This window comes from Populus euphratica, unplaced genomic scaffold (genome assembly GCF_000495115.2).
Source record: "Populus euphratica unplaced genomic scaffold, PopEup_1.0 scaffold8.1, whole genome shotgun sequence".
NCBI lineage: Eukaryota > Viridiplantae > Streptophyta > Magnoliopsida > Malpighiales > Salicaceae > Populus > Populus euphratica.
In genome coordinates, this window is record NW_011499855.1 from 1,342,701 (window position 1) to 1,361,039 (window position 18,339).

General features: G+C 32.3%; 2 protein-coding genes across 2 annotated transcripts; both read left to right on the plus strand.

The window, feature by feature from the left end:
- The first annotated feature begins 736 nt into the window (after positions 1-736).
- RAE1 (Transducin/WD40 repeat-like superfamily protein) lies at positions 737-7,140 on the plus strand. The gene is made up of 12 exons (XM_011022339.1): positions 737-925; positions 1,049-1,111; positions 1,499-1,585; positions 2,101-2,178; positions 2,302-2,495; positions 3,031-3,172; positions 4,125-4,205; positions 5,024-5,152; positions 5,884-5,961; positions 6,093-6,164; positions 6,331-6,411; positions 6,515-7,140. The coding sequence occupies exons 2-12, from the start codon at positions 1,055-1,057 to the stop codon at positions 6,563-6,565; spliced, it is 1,050 nt and encodes a 349-aa protein (XP_011020641.1). The 5' UTR covers positions 737-925; positions 1,049-1,054; the 3' UTR covers positions 6,566-7,140.
- Positions 7,141-11,829: 4,689 nt separating this feature from the next.
- LOC105122945 (ethylene-responsive transcription factor ERF003-like) lies at positions 11,830-12,980 on the plus strand. Its single transcript, XM_011022340.1, has 2 exons — positions 11,830-12,005; positions 12,230-12,980. The coding sequence occupies exons 1-2, from the start codon at positions 11,923-11,925 to the stop codon at positions 12,687-12,689; spliced, it is 543 nt and encodes a 180-aa protein (XP_011020642.1). The 5' UTR covers positions 11,830-11,922; the 3' UTR covers positions 12,690-12,980.
- The last annotated feature ends 5,359 nt before the right edge of the window (positions 12,981-18,339 follow it).

The following is an 18,339-nucleotide window of genomic DNA, read 5'->3' on the forward strand; positions in this document are numbered from 1 at the left end:
TAAATATATATATATATATATATATATATATATATATAAAATGAAAAATGAATAAAGATAAATCTTATTTCCTTAACTTGGTTGTTTATAGCTTGGTATTAATTCTTAGAGTTTAAATTTTTAAATAAATTTTTAAGATATAATTTATATTATTTTTTAAATTAAAATTATTTAGATTTAAAATTTATATAAATTTATATTACTTCTTTATATTTAATTTTTATTAAATAAATAAAAATAATAAAATTTAAACCTGTAACTATTTATTTATTAATATTTTAATATCATATCAAATAATTATTTCCATCTAAAAATTATATAAATACCTCGGATTTGCATATCAAGGCAATATTTTAAATTAATTTATTGGATCGGCTTTCTCAGTATTGTTGGTGAAGCAAAAAACCATGTAAAAATAGATTGATCCTAAATCTGAAAGTAGCTCAAAGATATATCAAATATGAACCAAACAGGGTGTTTATTTATATTATATATTTGTTTCATTTCCCATGCTCCATTACGGCTACATATTCAAAATTTTAGTAACGTCCTATAATCTGGTTTCTATTATTTTAAATAATAACTCAGATAAAACTTTATTTTTTTCACAATAAAAAAAATGCTTGAATAGCCGCATTTCAGCCGCTAAGAATTCAATACAGATCTGTATCACTTCCATGAGGCTTTAAACCAAGGCACGACAGGCCCAATCCAGGCGGTGGACTAACCGTCCAGGGCCCCTCCAACGCAACTGGCTCGGTCACCACCCAGCGTCCGTACAACGCAGCTCGTCCCTTCTCCGTTTCAAGCTCATATATTAGCAGGCACACAGAGCGACAAGTCACCCTACAATTACATCACCTTTCTTCCCCCCTCTACTTTTAAACCTCCTGCCTGCATCTCCTCCTATATTACACACTCTCTTGTAATTCTACACTCCCTGCATCTCCTCCTCCTCTGTGCATTACAGATTATTTGAATCTTTACTTTTCACTTTTTCTTTCAGCTTCTGATAGAATTCTTTTTTATATTTATTTATTTATTGCAGGTAACAATGTCTGCTTTTGGTGCTGCCGCGACTGCTAATACAAACCCTAATAAATCCATCGAGGTAATTCCTTTTCACCAAATGTTTTCTATTATTGTTTTTAGTACTTAATTCACGTCCTAATCTGTGTGTTTTGCTTGCTTATAATGATTTTTTAGGATGAATTTTTAAGCGTTTTTTCTTTTTTCTTCTAGCTTGATTATGTATTTAGTTCAATCGAAGATCTGTGCTAATGATGTAAATATAGTAGTAAAAATTAGATTTCACACATCATTTAGCTGTTTTGACGCTTTGATTTATTTTATATTCAGTCTTATTTACTTATGCTTAGTGATCAAGTCCAAGTACTATTTCATTGAAATGTTGGTATCTTATATATGTAATTGGTTTTGGAATTTCGCTACTATTTTCTTTCTCTCTCTCTCTTTCTTATGCCTAATTTGATTACAGGTTTCGCATCCTCCCAGTGACTCGGTTTCGAGTCTCTCTTTCAGTCCCAAAGCCAATTTTTTAGTTGCAACTTCTTGGGACAATCAGGTTTGTATAATGTGTTAGGTTCCGCTATCTCGTTTTTATGTTCTTTAAAATTTGCTAAGAGAGTTGGTTGATGAATTGATATTTGTTAAAAGCGAGCGATTCAGTTAACATAATTATTTTGATATTTTAATTTTTTATGTTAGTTTTAGTTTTCGTAGACATCTGGTTGTCTTGATTGGCTTAAATGAAAAATTATTCATGGAATGACCTTAAAACATTAAATGAACCAAACAAAGTTCTTATTTTTATAGTGGAGAATATGGAAAACAATTATTTTGGTGTATTCTGATTTTCTATAAAATTGGAGAATTAGAAAACATGTGTTTTCTAAACAAAAAACAATTTTCATATTCAGTTAGCAAACATTTTTTTTTTTTTGGAAAACTGAAAACAAGTAAATGCAACCCCTATTTTCCAACTTTTCATTACTTTCCTTCTGTTAGTTTGTTTGCTATTTATTTCAATTGTTGTTAAAATTTAGAATTAATACATGAGCTGTTTGAAAAACTTTGTAGGTACGATGTTGGGAAATTACAAGGAATGGGACCAATGTAGGCAGTGTTGCCAAGGCTTCGATATCCCATGACCAACCAGTAATTATCAAGTTTTGTTTTTTGTTTACAATGTCATTTTCAATTCATTTATTGATACTGATATTCTTAAATACCTGTGATTCTAACTCTGTTTATATCTTCTTTTTTTAATCGATGTTGAAGGTGTTGTGCTCAACTTGGAAGGATGATGGAACGACCGTCTTTTCTGGAGGGTGTGACAAGCAAGTTAAGATGTGGCCTTTGCTCTCTGGTGGTCAACCAGTAACTGTTGCGATGCATGACGCCCCTATCAAAGAGATTGCATGGATTCCAGAGATGAACTGCTTAGCCACAGGAAGTTGGGACAAAACCTTGAAGTAAGATTCCTTCCTTCATGTCACTGCCCATTTAATTAAACAGTTTCTCTGCATGATAGCTAAATACCTCAGTAGGTGCTCTGACCAGTGGTAAACTGCTAATTCTGCTCTCTTAGCAATTGTTTGGCTCCTTTCCTTTTTTTGCCTTTTAGATTAGCTGAATTCAAATTTAGCATTTTTTTTCACACTCTGTTTTTTGAAAATCCATTGTTATGCATCCAAGTATTTTGTTAGTTATGTTACTTCATGACAAAAAGCAAAAATAACCATGAACATGCAATATTTAATGATCTCTTCTTTTCTCATTGGGTTCATATTATTTGTTTGCTTGGTTTGAAGGTGTTCCTAATTGCATGTGTGATCATGACTGGCCATAGGGTTTGAGGACTGGTTTAGGAGATGATCCAACATTTTGGAGTTTCTTGTAATATTTATACTGCTATATTCATTTCAGCTGTGCTCTTTATCTTTTACATGCACCACTTGAAACAAAATTACACTGGCTACTTTTTCATATTTTTTTGGCTGAGTTTAGGTACTGGGATTTAAGGCAGGGAAATCCAGTGCACACTCAGCAACTTGGTGAGCGCTGTTATGCAATGACAGTACGGTATCCTTTGATGGTTGTTGGCACTGCAGACAGAAACATGATAGTTTATAACCTGCAAAGTCCTCAGGTAATGGTTTCTCATGGTCCTGAATTTCTAATTGGTTTTACTGAAGTGCTGTTTCACCGCCCCATGATTTTATATTGCTTTTAATTTTCTGCCAAAAAAAAAAAGTTCAACATTTGCATTTTAGAATAGTGATATAACAACAGTAGATTAAGTTACAAGCATTGAAATGACATGAGTTAGCATGTGAGCTTGAACTTATCAGATGCTTGTCGAGGTATTTTCCAGTTCTTTCTCAAAATGCCTTAAATCTAAGATGGTGCTGCTTTAGAATAGCTCCAGAGTAGAAGACACCTGAGTACAAAGTTGGTTTTATATAACAGTGCATAAAGTGGAGTAGAACAGTGTGTTCAACAAATTTATTAATTTCTGTTCGTTCTATGATGAAGAAATTATGTTACCACACTGATCTTGGTATCAAATACCATGGTGGCCCTGAGATGCATCTCAAAAAATCAGATTATTTGTCATTCTTCATTTTTCATTTCTATTATTTTCCAAGTAAACCGTTTGTTTGTGTGAGTATCATTTTTTAATGTGAGGCCGTGTCCTGTTTCTATAATTGTATTTGATAGTGTCCTTTTACTTGTCATTTTCCTTTCTGCTTGAGATGAGATCATGCAGAAAAACTTGATAAATTATGTCTGACACCTGATGCCTTTTAGGCTGGGATTTGGGTTTGTTTCTTTTGTTTTTTTTCTTTTCTTTTCAAATTCCTGTCTTATCTATAACTTCTCTTTTTTTCACATTTTACTGGCACCACAGAAATTAGACTTTTGGGGATTAAAGAGTTCGAGGATGTTTGGGTTCTCCACCCGTTTAGGATGAGATGATGTTTCCCATATTATTGTATATCCTATCCAGACCTCTGCTTTTTATTGTTCTACAGTAATCGCTTTTTTATTTTTTGAGAGAAATTTCTGTTCTGTTCTGATAATTGTTTAAATGCTGACAGACTGAGTTCAAGAAAATCGCTTCACCCTTGAAATATCAGACTAGATGTGTTGCAGCCTTTCCTGATCAACAAGGCTTCTTGGTACGTGCTCACTTATTATGACTTTTTTATCCTCTTCTGTTTCAAGTGACTAGAATTAATTGTTGTGCAATGTACACACAAGAGCACACTGACATATTTGTGGAAACCTAAAATCCTTAATCTGTTCCTTTGTTGTTTTAAGTCCCAACTTTTGCTATTTATTATGAATCATGTGATCAGGGGAATAATAAATTTCTGCAAGGATAGAGAAATAGTAGACATAGGCTTCTTGGCATGTGCTCACTTATATTGGCTTTTGTATTTCCCCCAAGGCAACCAAGTTTCTGTGATTTACACCAAAAGGGCACTAGCATATGTGCACAAATAAATAAATTTTTGGCTGTTTAAGTCTAAAACTTTCTTCAATTCTCACGACTCAAGTGATCAGTGAAATAATAATTTGCAGCAAGGATAGACAAAAATAGTAGACCACATGTTTGTTTTGTGAACTGTTAAATGGAGCTGCTTCAGACTTAGAATTCTTGCCATGTTTCTTTTGTTCTTTGTGCTTATAGTTCTCTTAGTTTCCAAGTTCAATTTGTAGTTTGAAATTTGGTTTTCCTTGTTGGACTTGTGGTACCTCTTAAGAGCATTTTGATTGGTTTTCCATGCCATCAGTATGTGGGATTAGAATTAGTATTTCCTTCTCATCTCATTTTCCTTTTCAAATATGTTATCCTGTTCTAACAATCCTTAGTCATCTATGGACTCTTAATACTTCTTGGCAGGAACTGGTTTGTTCCTTGTTTCGTATTGAAAATATCATTTCTTTGATGAAGTGGTTAGTTATCCAGATTGCGTTCTGTATTTATGTATAGGTCGGTTCAATCGAGGGAAGGGTTGGTGTACATCATCTGGATGAAGCTCAACAAAGCAAAAACTTCACCTTCAAATGCCACAGAGATAACAATGAGATATACTCAGTCAACTCTTTGAACTTTCACCCAGTAAGTTTTACTATTACTATTCTTAATATCACTTCGCTGTCACTGTATGTTTGTGGTAGCATGTTATTTTTAGAGAAAATCTTGATATCAGCAGCATTAGTTTTATAGAACTATAGTTTTATTGTCAGAGAAAATCTTTAACCAGAAAAGTGATCATTTGAACTAAAGCTATACTCATTCAATTGCTTAGAATATGGAACTTGTTATGGCATATAAAGAAACCATATGTAGAAAAATTATAGTTCTTGTTGCATCCGTATTCCATATCTCAAGCACTTCACTTTTTTTGTGTGCACATGGATTTCTATTCTGGAGGACTGAGTTACTCTATTGGTGTCAGCAAAGCTAACATACATTGACTTGAGCTGGATGGTAGCTCCATAGCGATACTATATTATTGCAGGCCTCATTTTCTACCTTGCACCATCATCAAGTCTCGTGGCATATATTTGCTCCTGCTTTCTATGTACTCTGTTTTTTTTTTTTTGTGTGTGTACTGTAGAATCTTTTTAGAAATAACGGGTTTCCTTGGTCACATATACTAGTAGCAAGAGAAATGTGGTAGATATGATCAGTGTTAGGAGATTTCTCTGATCAGTGCATGTATTACTTTTGAACATATAATCTCTTTCTTGCATACCTATTACTTTTAAACTGGTTTATTGACCCTTAAAATATAAGCTTTTTAGGTCATGCCTGCTTCTTAACATGTACACATCTTGCTTTTTTAGGTGCATCACACTTTTGCAACTGCTGGATCTGATGGTTCTTTTAATTTTTGGGACAAAGATAGCAAGCAGAGACTCAAGGTTATCTCCAGATCTTTCATTTCAACTATTTTTTTTTTTTTTTTTGTAGATTAGTTTTATAACATTGGCTTTCATGTTTATCTTTATTAGTTAAAGCATTCGGTTGTATAATACACTTATCTGAATTTCAGGCCATGTTAAGATGCCCTCTACCAATACCCTGCAGTACATTCAATAATGACGGCTCGATTTTTGCATACTCGGTATGCACTGTTTTCTGGTTTCTATAACCTGTGATTGTATTCCCTTCCAATGATCACTGTCTCTTTGAAGAGAGACAATAATTACTAGAGGTCTTATTAACTGCATTGAATAGATTCTCTAAGCATTACGCATAATAACACTGATTCTTCATTAAACTTTCTGTAGGTGTGTTATGATTGGAGCAAGGGTGCTGAAAATCACAACCCAGCGACAGCTAAGACCTACATCTATCTGCATTTACCACAGGTACAAGTGAATTAATTTGAGTTCGACTCTTATATTACTTTTACTTGAGCATTCCCATAGTAAACGGGCATCATGCAATGCAATGGCGGTTTTTAAACTACAGGAATCTGAAGTCAAAGGAAAGCCAAGGGCTGGAGGAACGGCTAGAAGGTGAAGTGTTTCAGAAAGGCCGGGCAGAGAAAAAGTATCCCTTTTTTATTATTATTAACCGAGACACGAGTTGTCAATAGAGTTTGGATTAGTGGCAAGAGTTCATGTAGATGAATGATTTCCCTAGCTTTAGGTCCCATTTAGCGGTCCTGTTATATAGTAGTGCATGCCATGTTTGTTGACATATATATTTTTTTTTTGTGGGTAGTTTTGTTTTGGTATTTAACCAATGTTAGATAAATCTTTATAGTCATTGTCAGAGGTTTATGATGAAAATCTTCTTACATTTCCTCATGGGGAGAAAATCAACAGCAAATCTTTCGTGGTCTTATCAACAGGGTCCTTTGAGTGTGCAATCTGTCCTGTTAAACAGTACACAGAAATACAGTAAAGTCTTGTATGACTGGAGCTTCACGATGGTCAAATTTGAAGTGCTGAATTGCAGGCAACAAAAGTCTCTGGATCCCGACAGCGATACTGGAGTGAGATTTTTGAAGATGAGCAGCATAGCTGATTTTGTTTCTATATCGAAGCTTGAATTCCCTTTTACATTAAATACAACAATTAATTTCATGGGAATGGGACAAATTGATATGAACATCAGGGATAATGATTTCATGCAAATTGATACGCATGCAAATAAATTATTATGATAAGATTTCATGCAAGCAGTCATGACAAGCGATGAGCGGTGGATTCTGTCTTCCATACGTATCAAATGACTGATTAAATATAAAGATGATTGCTTAAATATTAAAAAACAATTGTTGTTGAAGAAACACAAAAGCAAGCCGTGCCAGTGGGATTTGAATTTGTGGGAGTTTTGACGCTAAAGAAGAGTTAATAACAACAAAAACAATGCCATGAGTGGGCAAAACAAGCTCAATGTTGGAGTGTAATATTGCAGTGGGGATGGGCCCACTGATCATCCATCAAGCTTTCTGTGAAGGCTAGGAACTGCATGCAAGATTACAATTCAAGTGCATGACAGCAATCTTGTTCATTGCTTGAGTAAATGTCAAGAAAGGAACATCTAAATTATAATGCCTTGTATACAAAAGAAAGAGCTGTTCCCTTCATAGAAAATATCACCTTTTTTTTTTCCTCCTGTTTTTTGGACTTGTGTATGATTATCACAGCACGCGTTATCTTTGCTTTTTCTCCAAGTCGCGAACGGGGCTCCTTTTCAAGCTTGTTGCCTTGTAAAATTCCCAAGTTTTAGGTGGACATGTTCTGCTATAGATGTTGAAATTTCTACCATACTTGTTCCGTCTCTTTCTTTTGTCGATTTGCATGTTGGAATGTTTAATTCTTGTTCCAAAAGCTTGCAACAAAAGGAGATCACCTTGATCACGTACGCCAATCGCCCAATTCAGAGAGTGCTTGAAAACGATTTTCTTCATGGGATTTCTCCATTGTTGTTGATTTCTATGTACGCTTTACCAGCTCGCATACAGACAAAGACTCCAGATCATGACGATCTGGGGGCCTAGCTATCGTTTTTTTATTATGCTTTGTGAGAACCCTCTATACATATTGTGTCCGGTAAGGGCTTCTCTTCAACATCTTCAATGAAGCCTCGCGGTTTTTAGTTTAGAATACTTTGCACGCCAGGAATTGTATGTATACATGGATATTTGACTATCACACCTTGCTAGCTAGCACCCATGATTCATGACTTGTGTTCCAGATAATGGTCAATGATCAAACTTCTCAACCAATCAATGCTTATCCTATCATGATCAAACTTTTATTTTCAAATATTTTAAATTTTATCTTAAAATTTAAATTTTTAAATTGAATTGATTATTTGATATAATATCATAGTTTATATAATCAAGAGGTCAAGAATTTGAAACTCACAATTTTTATTTATTAAATAAAAATTAAACACATATTAGTATGAATCCACGTGAGTTTCAAGTTTAAAAGGCTTTCATTCGAGAAAATATATTAAACAATAATATAAATTATATTTTAAGATATGATCACCTAACAACTTAAGTTTTTTATTTGAATTTTAATAAACAAAAACTTCATTATAGGAATAGAGAGAGAGGGATCGGCTTAATCTTGAATTAAAAAAATCAAGCATCCAATTACATTTTCTAAGATCATAGGGGTCAATGTGACATAAATCAAAATCACAGGGACTTCTTGAACCAAGCGTACAGTACTACGCCCTTCTATATTGCATTTATGTGGGAATTAATTGGCTTATGGAATCCACTTTTGGCCTTTTCGATTCAATACATAATAAATAAATTCAAAGTATATGAATCGATCGACAGACATTACGCACGTAGTAGCAAATCATTTCTCCCGAATCTATGCAAAATCGTCCATCATCTTGTGAAAAGTTCCAAGAAATATGATGTAAGGTATCATCTCAGCTCCATATTCATTCAACATGCATTTGATCTCCAACGCAGAAGGCCCTTCTCCTTTGGGCAATCTAAGTGGTAGTTGCACAACAAAAATAGCAGCTGCATGTGGGTGTGACCTAACAACACATCGTGAGTGAAGCATGCAGATGGGCAAACGATTGACGTCTAAATCGATCTTACATGTTTCGCATCACATGGATTGCCTAATGCAGCAAAATCATTACGGTCAAAAATAGCAGCTGCTAGCCTACAAGCCTGAGAGAAAGAGAGAGACAGAGAGAGAGACAGGGCATGGGTTTGAAAAATACATCAGACATGGTTTCTGCCTTCACCTAACTGTTGCATGGCAGATCTTGGGTTGTTGTGAGTTATTGACGTTGTTGTTTAAAGCAAATTTTATTTAAAAATATATTAAAATAATATATATTTTTATTTTTTAAAATTTATTTTTAATACTGGCATATAAAATCATCTGAAAAATATAAAAGTATAATTGAAAACAAAAAAAAAAAAAACTTTTAAAAAACACGGTTAAATTATATAAGCCACGTACCGTTGTCCTCTAACTACCACATTAAAAACAGACATCTGGGTGGTGTAGATTTTGAGGTAAAATATGCTAATTATGAAGAGACCTGGGAGTAAGGAAAGGAGGAACGTATACTGTTGCTCGACTTACCTCTTTAATGGAAGATACAGTCACCTGAATTATGCTCGTGATATTTATGCCTAGGGAGGTCTAGAAGTATGAAAATAGATGCTATTAATTTACTACGCTAAGAAAACAAGCCGTATTGTTATCATGGTTCAATGTGAAGGTCCGTGCCCACATAATTAATCTGTCATTGAAAGCACATATTCATACAGGTTCTAGCAATGTGCACGATAGAACAACATAATTCCAGGCTCGTGCTAATTATGGGCTTCTGTTTGCTGTATGATTTTGTGGGTTCTTAAATTCGCCTGGAAAGCTACCAAAAAGGGCTGGCAGAAACTCATTTTACCCACGGGATGATGACTTTAAGGGTTTAATTACATTTATTTGACCCCTAAATTATTGAGACTGTGAAAGAATAAGACATGCACTATGAATTTTGTATATTGTATCCCCCAACAATTATTTGCTACGTCACTCATGGTATATTCTTGAATTTCACGAATAGCTTAGATGTTATGGTGTAGATGTCATTTCGAGGCAGGGAAAAAATTAATTGTGGTATAAATAAAAAATAATTAAAAATAGCTGATACATCATTCACGATTATTATTTTAATAACTCAAATATATATAACAATAAAAAATTATTTAATCAATGTTGTTTCTCTAAACAATATTAAAATAATATTTGGTATGTTAAATAACTGTCAAAAAAGATAAGAAAAGCCTATCCAATTCTATATATAAGGGTTAATCTAGTTAATCTGGGTCAACACAAGAACAAAAATAATTATTATTATAATTTTAAGACTCGACTAGGAGTTGACCTGGGCGAGACTTGGATTACAAGCTAGGTAGACCATTGACTAGGATCAATAGAAGAATAAGAAAAGTTATTATCATAGTTTCAAAACCTAACTTATGGGTTAAACTGGGGTTAGACACGAGTCACGAGTTGAGTTGACTATTGATCTGTGTCAATGTGAGGATAACAATAATTATTGGATGGGGTTTGATCATTGACATAAGTCAATATAAGAATAAAATTGATTATTGTTATAATTTTAAAACTCAATTTAAGGTCAACTTGGAGCTAAGTTTGGGTCATGGGTCAAGTTGACCATTAACCCGAGTGAACATAAAATAAAAATAGTTATTTCATAATTTTAAAACCTGATTCAAGGGTTGACCCGAAACCAGACTCAAGTCATAGGTTGAGATGACCATTAAACAGAGTCAATATAAGGATAAAAATAGTTATTGTCATGGTTTTAAAATTTTACTCGGGAGTCGACTTGAGATAAAGCCCGAGTCACGACTTGGAAAGGTCAACCCAAGTTGACCAAAATTTTAAAAAAAATTAAAGCAACCTCGTTCTAACCAGAAAAATATAAGAAAGATTCAATAAATTTTTTATCAATGGTTTATCTTGGGATGATCAGGTTATAAGTTGACCTAAGTCTTTAACCAGGTCAAATCAAATTAATCATCGTTTTATTTTTTTAAACTCAGAATGATCCAAAATCTTGGATCGGTCGAGTCTTGTATAATGTCTCACAAATATAAAATAAAATAAATTATTTAGTCCAATCCAAAACACATCAAATACATGACAAAACAATTATTTATCCAGTATTGTCCACTCTAATATGATGCATCATTCAATTTTTTTCTCTCTATATTTTTATCTGTAAAATAACAGCCCTTAATTTACTTAGCTTGGGATGATCAGGTTATAAGTTGACCTGAGTCTTTAACCAGGTCAAATCAGATTAATCATCGCTTTATTTTTTTAAACTCAGAATGATCTAAATCTTGAATCGGTCGAGTCTTGTATAATGTCTAACAAATATAAAATAAAATAAATTATTTAATTCAATTCAAAACACACCAAATACATGACAAAACAATTATTTATCCAGTATTGTCCACTCTAATATGATGCATCATTCAATTTTTTTCTCTCTATATTTTTATCTGTAAAATAACAGCCCTTAATTTACTTAGTAGATGATAATACGAGGACAAAATAGACCAAATTAGTAAACGAAGTCTTATCTTACCACAACCTCAATGATTCAGGTGTGAAAATGTCATGGAACCTGATTTTAACCAAGAGAGAAGGAAAGCCCGAAAGGGCGGTAGTGACCCTAATGGGCCCACCAGCTAATTTATGGCCGCAAAAGGCCCCTATATAAACCTCCATCACTCTGCCACTCTCAATCCCTCTCCTCATACGCTCTCGCAAGCTTCTTTTAGAACATTTCACGCTTACTAGACTTCTAAATCATTTGAAACGTTTCTCATCTCAAGCACCATGACTAGACCACAACAGCGATATCGTGGCGTCCGTCAAAGGCACTGGGGTTCTTGGGTTTCAGAAATTCGCCACCCTCTCCTGTAATTCCACTTTCTTTAGACGTTTCTAGCTCTTTCTTTCATCAAAAGAAAGGTTTCTTTACATGTCCAAAAGAAAACTTTAAGAAACGTTTTTCTTACTGGAACACACATGAATCCCAGATCTTTTATGTTGTTTTTCTGCACTAATGGCAGTCTTGAGCGAGTTTCGAACTGTTTCAATTCTTGTTCTAAATGAAACGTTTCGTGTTTCTTTTGGTCTGCAGGAAGACTAGAATATGGTTAGGCACATTCGAAACGGCCGAGGACGCGGCACGGGCATACGACGAGGCAGCAAGGCTAATGTGCGGGCCAAAAGCACGTACAAATTTCCCTCACAACCCCAACGAACCCCAATCATCATCATCAAAGCTTCTCTCAGCTACCTTGGCAGCCAAGCTACATAAATGTCACATGACTTCTCTACAAGCAACCAAGAAAAATGTAACAAAACAATCACATGATGCACAATGCACCAGTTTTGGCACTAGCCATGGCATTGTCGGGAAAACTGTCGAAAACGGCTCGAAATGGCAAGAGGAGAATTGGGTTGTGGGGGGGAGTCAAGCGGGGAACGATGACCATCAAGAACATTTTAAGTCACTTGAAGATCACCATATAGAGCAAATGATAGAGGAGTTGCTAGATAGAGGATCCATGGAGTTCTGTTATGTAGATTCAACATGAGAGTCCTGCTGAAATTAAAGGAACATCAAAATGCAGCAGCAGCAGTTTCTATTTGCTAATTCTACTTAATTAATCACCTTCTTGATTATTTTTCACAATCTAATCATATACATAATCTAAAGTAGTGTGAGTGGAAATGAATATCATCCATCCACGTTGTCTATGATCCAAGGCATAAGCTCATTATGCCATATGTGCACAGCACAGCAAAAGAGGAAAGAAAGATACTGCACACATGATGACATGAATACTTGGCATCATATGAAAGATATCGATTCCTTCTCTCTTCCCCTTTTATGAGTTTCGTCTGATCAGGTAAAGAATCCAAATCTCAAAGCCTCCAAAAGTGAGAGATTATAAGTTTCGAAACACTTTCACTTTATTATCACTCCATTATCGTAGTTTTTTGAAACCTTGGGATCTGGAAGTGCATTTCGCTTTCATGCAGGACCCCATGTGTAGAAAATGATGAAGGGCTAAGTTTTGATACTGTCTAACCCTTAAATTAACAACGAAAAGAGCTGTTTTTTAAAGTTTTTTTAATTTAAAAACAAATTAAATTAATAATTTTTAACATTAACCCATCAAAATAATTCAAAGAATTTTACACGGAAGAACTAATTAACGGCGACTAATGTGTGAAGGATGCTATCAGAAACAAACAAATTTCAAATTTCAAATTAATCAAGGATCCTCTCTGACGCCATTTCATTGTACTTTCTATGGTATTCAATCGTGTGTCCAAGGAATTAATGTGTGAACATATGCTGGAAAAGGACTGGGAGCCCAATGAGACAAGTGCATATATAGCCTGTCACTCATTAAACAAATTCTTATTTTTTCTTGCTTTTTGCTAGATGATAAGAGACCTGACTGCTTTGCCATCCTTCTAGCTTAGATCCTTTGATTTCTACTAAAGCATCTCTTTTTGACCCATGCAAGCATTCTCACTTGCTCAATATTTTTCTCAAAGAACATGCTTTTGTCTAACCATCAACATCTTGTTTTATTAATTAATCAGAGATCTTTAGACTCCTCTTCATCTAATCTAATCTAAACATGTAGATAGTAGATAGGAATGATTGTTTTTTAAAATATTTTATAATAAAAAATATAAAATTTTATTTTATACTAGCACATTAAAGTTATTTAAATATATAAAAATACAACTTTAATAAAAAATTAATTTTTTATTAAAGTTGTTTGTTTAGGACTGGTTCCGAACAACGCAAAAGTTAATGGATTAATAATTAAAAATTCAATTGGGATTTTTAAAAAGTTAGGTAAAAATTAATTTCATTAAACTCAAACAACATCAAAATTCATTTTAATTTTATATATTTTTAAATAATATTTATTTTTTATTTTTAAAATAATATTACTTTAATTTAAACTAAACAGAATTTAATAACTTTGTGTGAATTCACGAAACTTATACTGCAGCGACTGGAATTTATCAATTCATCAGGTCACTTCACTGAGCCATCGTACTTTTGCGGTGAAAACCACACATTCACATTAGTCCCTGCAATGGCCTTGAGTTTTTGTGTACATAAGCTAGCACGTGCCCTTAGTCCACACATAGACTTGTCAATACACAATACAATAATACATGACTTCCGTGTGAAGGTATTTTTATCCTATATATGACTTTTGCACATGACTTCCGTGTGAAGGTATTTTTATTATGACTTTTTCACGAATCATTGGTTCGAATTAGTATATTGAAATACCAAGATTAGCACAAATTATTTATAATAGTTTCTTGTCGTCTTGTATATTATAGATTAAATACAACTCTGATACTTACTAGATAAATAAGTGGTTCGCTTTAGGTTACGGATTGAGTTAATTTTTTTAATATAAAAAAATATATTAAGGTCACGCTTGTTTTAGAAAATATATATAAAAAATTTAGGTAATTAATTTGACTAGATTTGATTAGTTTGATTAATTTAATAATATAATCATATAAAAAAAATATTAACAACAAATAAAATTAAAAAAATTAAATATAATTTAATACAAAAAAAAAGGGAGCAGATTGAATAAAATCACAAAACTTAATTCTAAAGCAAACAAAGTATTGAAGAGGAGAACTTATAAAAAAATAAAACTTCTAAAAAAAGCAATGCCAAAAAGAGGTCCAAGTCATTTCTGGTAAGCTTGTCAAACCCATGATCCGAATATAAAATTGAAATAAATTCATTAAAAAAATTAAAACAATCATGAATATAAATCCCAACAAACACAATGTTGAGAAAAATCAATTTTAAAAAATAACTTAAAAAAAACCAAATCTAACCTGGTAAAATCTCTTAAACCCGTGACACATGTTATAAAGTTGGATTGAACCATAAAAGGTAAACTTGAAAAAATCACGAAGCTAGACTATCAACCAACCAAACAATGAAGGGTAAAATTAATCAATAAAGGATCCACCAAAAAGGATATAAAAGAAAATTAAAATGAATGAAGACTAAAATTGATAATAAAATAAAATATTGAAGAATGAAATTATATATAAAAAATTCAATTAAGAAAAGTGTAAGAAAAAAACAAATAACATTTAAAATAAAAGGTAAAAAATTTGATATAAAAATCAAATATCAATAAATAAAATAAAAAATAAATAAATTAAATTTGATACAATTAAACCACTGAAAATCAAATAATCAACAAATAACCACCTTTTTCTTAATTTTTCCAAGAGCAGCACATTTTTTGAAATTGAGGCGAGAAAAAAGATGAAAGAGGAGAAAACAAAAAATAAAAGGTAAACTTGACGAAAAAAAGGATAAAAAAGAATGAATACCAAAATAGATATAAAAATAAAATAAAATAAAATATTGAGAGATAAAATAAAAAATAATTTCAATCAAGAAAAATATAAGGAAAAAAATGATAACAATTAAAAAAATAAATATTGGATTTTATTTAAAAATAAAATGCTAAAGGGTGAAGTTGAAAAAAAAATCAAATTTAATATAAAAAATAAATGTGATATAATCAATAAATGACTATCTATTTTTTTATTTTTTAATGCTAGCATGTTTTTTAATGTTGGAGAGAGAGAGAAAATAAGGAGGAGAAAAAACATACTCAAAGCTTCACAATAAAAGAAATGACAAGGTTACAAGATGTATTGAACTTTATCCTTGAATACAATGCTTGCTCACGATGAGGTGCCTTATATGTTGCTTAAAAAGTATAGATAAAACATACTCAAAGCTTCACAATAAAAGAGGTAACAAGATGACAAGATATATCGAACTTTATCCTTGAATACAATGTTTACCCACGATAAGGTACCTTATATGTTGCTCAAAAAACATAAACATCTTTTACACATTGACACATCAACAATGTTCTATTTTAAATGATATTTTTGTTTTAAAACAACTTTTCAATTGCAAAAAAAAGTATATAAAATTACAAAAAACACCTTGATAGTGACATTAAGAAAAATTAAGGTGATTTGAAGATTTTACCGTGTGAAAAATTAAAATGTCTGAAATATCCCTTATCTTTGAGTTCAATTAACTTAGCTTTCAAGGGCATGCTAGTAATTATAATGCATGTTTTAAAAGTGAAAGAATTTAGATGTCCTATGATATTTGTAATGACAATTTAATATTATAAAAAGATCATTTAACCTTTATACGGGATCATAAAGTTTTTATTAAAAAGAATAAAATAATAATTTTAATGTGCAGATCCAAAGTGAAATATGTGGAGAATAAAAGTTGACCTTTTTTATTTTATTTATTGTAATTTGTAATTGATTAGAAACAAGAAAGAACTTACCATAGCTGAAGGAATACCAAGTTTTCTCCTTCTTAATCCTCGAAATTAATAATGGTGGGATCCATTTCCTCTAATCAAACCTCATGCTTCATGATTAATCATCATCTATTTGGGAATTGATTTTGTCCCCCACAAACATTCACAACTAAGGTTCCAAGCATGATTATGCATTCCTAATTCCCCATGATGTTTAATAATGCAAATTCCCTTCGCATTTTACGTGCGACCTGTATTTGATCCATTTTCCCCTATCAAACAATATACATCACCAGTCTTTACACCTACGAGAGAAACCTTAACCTGTTCATCTTTTCATCATGCCTATGATAGAATCAATGGCCAAATAACTACGTACATACAATACAAAGGTGGTCTTTTTTTATCTTAAAAATGCTAGAAAAACAGAAGCTGCCTGTCATGGACAAGGATCATAGTGCATGGAATCGCATGTCCAAATCATGGGGGAGACAATTAATCATGTGGGACTTTAGCCCAGTGAACCATTTCAATCCCATGCTGAACTTTGGATCTTTTTTTATCATTGGAATTAGATACTTGGAATTGAGTGGGCAATACATAGATCCGCCAGCTATTTTCTCAAGGTTGGTGGTCAAGCACTAAAAGCCGAAGCACTCTCCATATCCCCATTTTCTAATTCAAAAGAGCACTTGATGAATCGAAAGGCAACTGGAAGTAGAATGGAACGAACATAGCAGAAATGGATTCTAGACAAAAACCTGAATTGATGTGATAACTAGTTGTTTTCTTTTATATATAAAAAAAACAACTTAATCCGACTTGATTGGTCACCCAATCAAAACTTTTTTAATTTTTTTTATTAAAATTATATTATTTTAATAAACCTCATCAACAGAATTAACGCGCTCAATTCATTTTCATGTTATGGCTAAATAATATTTAATAACTTTGCATGTAATATATAGTGTGAATTTTTAGATTATATATTCATGTTGAGAATGTGCAAAGCACCAGCTTCTGCAGAACAATTTTCTTATCAATGCGAGTTCAAAGTTACTTAGAATCCTTGATAGAGATAGGAAGATTGATTCTTCCTAACTGGATTTTTAATTCATAAGTTTATGAACATTTTATATTTGATTCCCCGATCCACTCACGTCACCTCTCCACAGAGATGAAAATTCAAGAAAAAAAGGAAAATTAGCACACATGCACTATATAAAATTTAAATTTCACGATAATACTCCTTTTAATTTTTCTCCTGTGTATGTTAAATGAGCATATTATTCCGAGAAATCAATATAATCCCTAACATCTAACAAGAATCTGGAGTCCTAAAAATGAAAATAAAATAAAAAGGATAAGCCTGTACCTCAAGCCCATTTCAATGTGTGCATTCTTCGGGCCTGTAAGAACAAGGGCAAAGTGGTTGGAAGACCAACATCTCTCTGTATCATCAAGGAAAGGGCCAGTGCCGCTTGATGGGCCTCATGGTTCAGTGTTGTAATTCCGAACTATCAAGTTGAAAACTATTTATTGCTGAGAATATAATCAATAAATACACCCATCGTGTGTTTTGATTTATGATTAGAAGTTTATTTGTTTTATGTTTTAAAAGTATTTAATTTTTTTAATATTTTTATATTATTTTGATATATTGGTATTAAAAATAATTTTTTAAGAATAAAAAAGTATTATTTTAATATATTTTTAAACAAAAAATATTTTAAAAAAAACTGTTATTATACTCTTAAACATTTAAAAATGATTACATTTCATGACCTGACCTGTAGCAGCACTACGCTTCAGTAATAAGTTATTATTTTATTTTTAATGAGATTAATTGATTTAAAAAATTAAATTA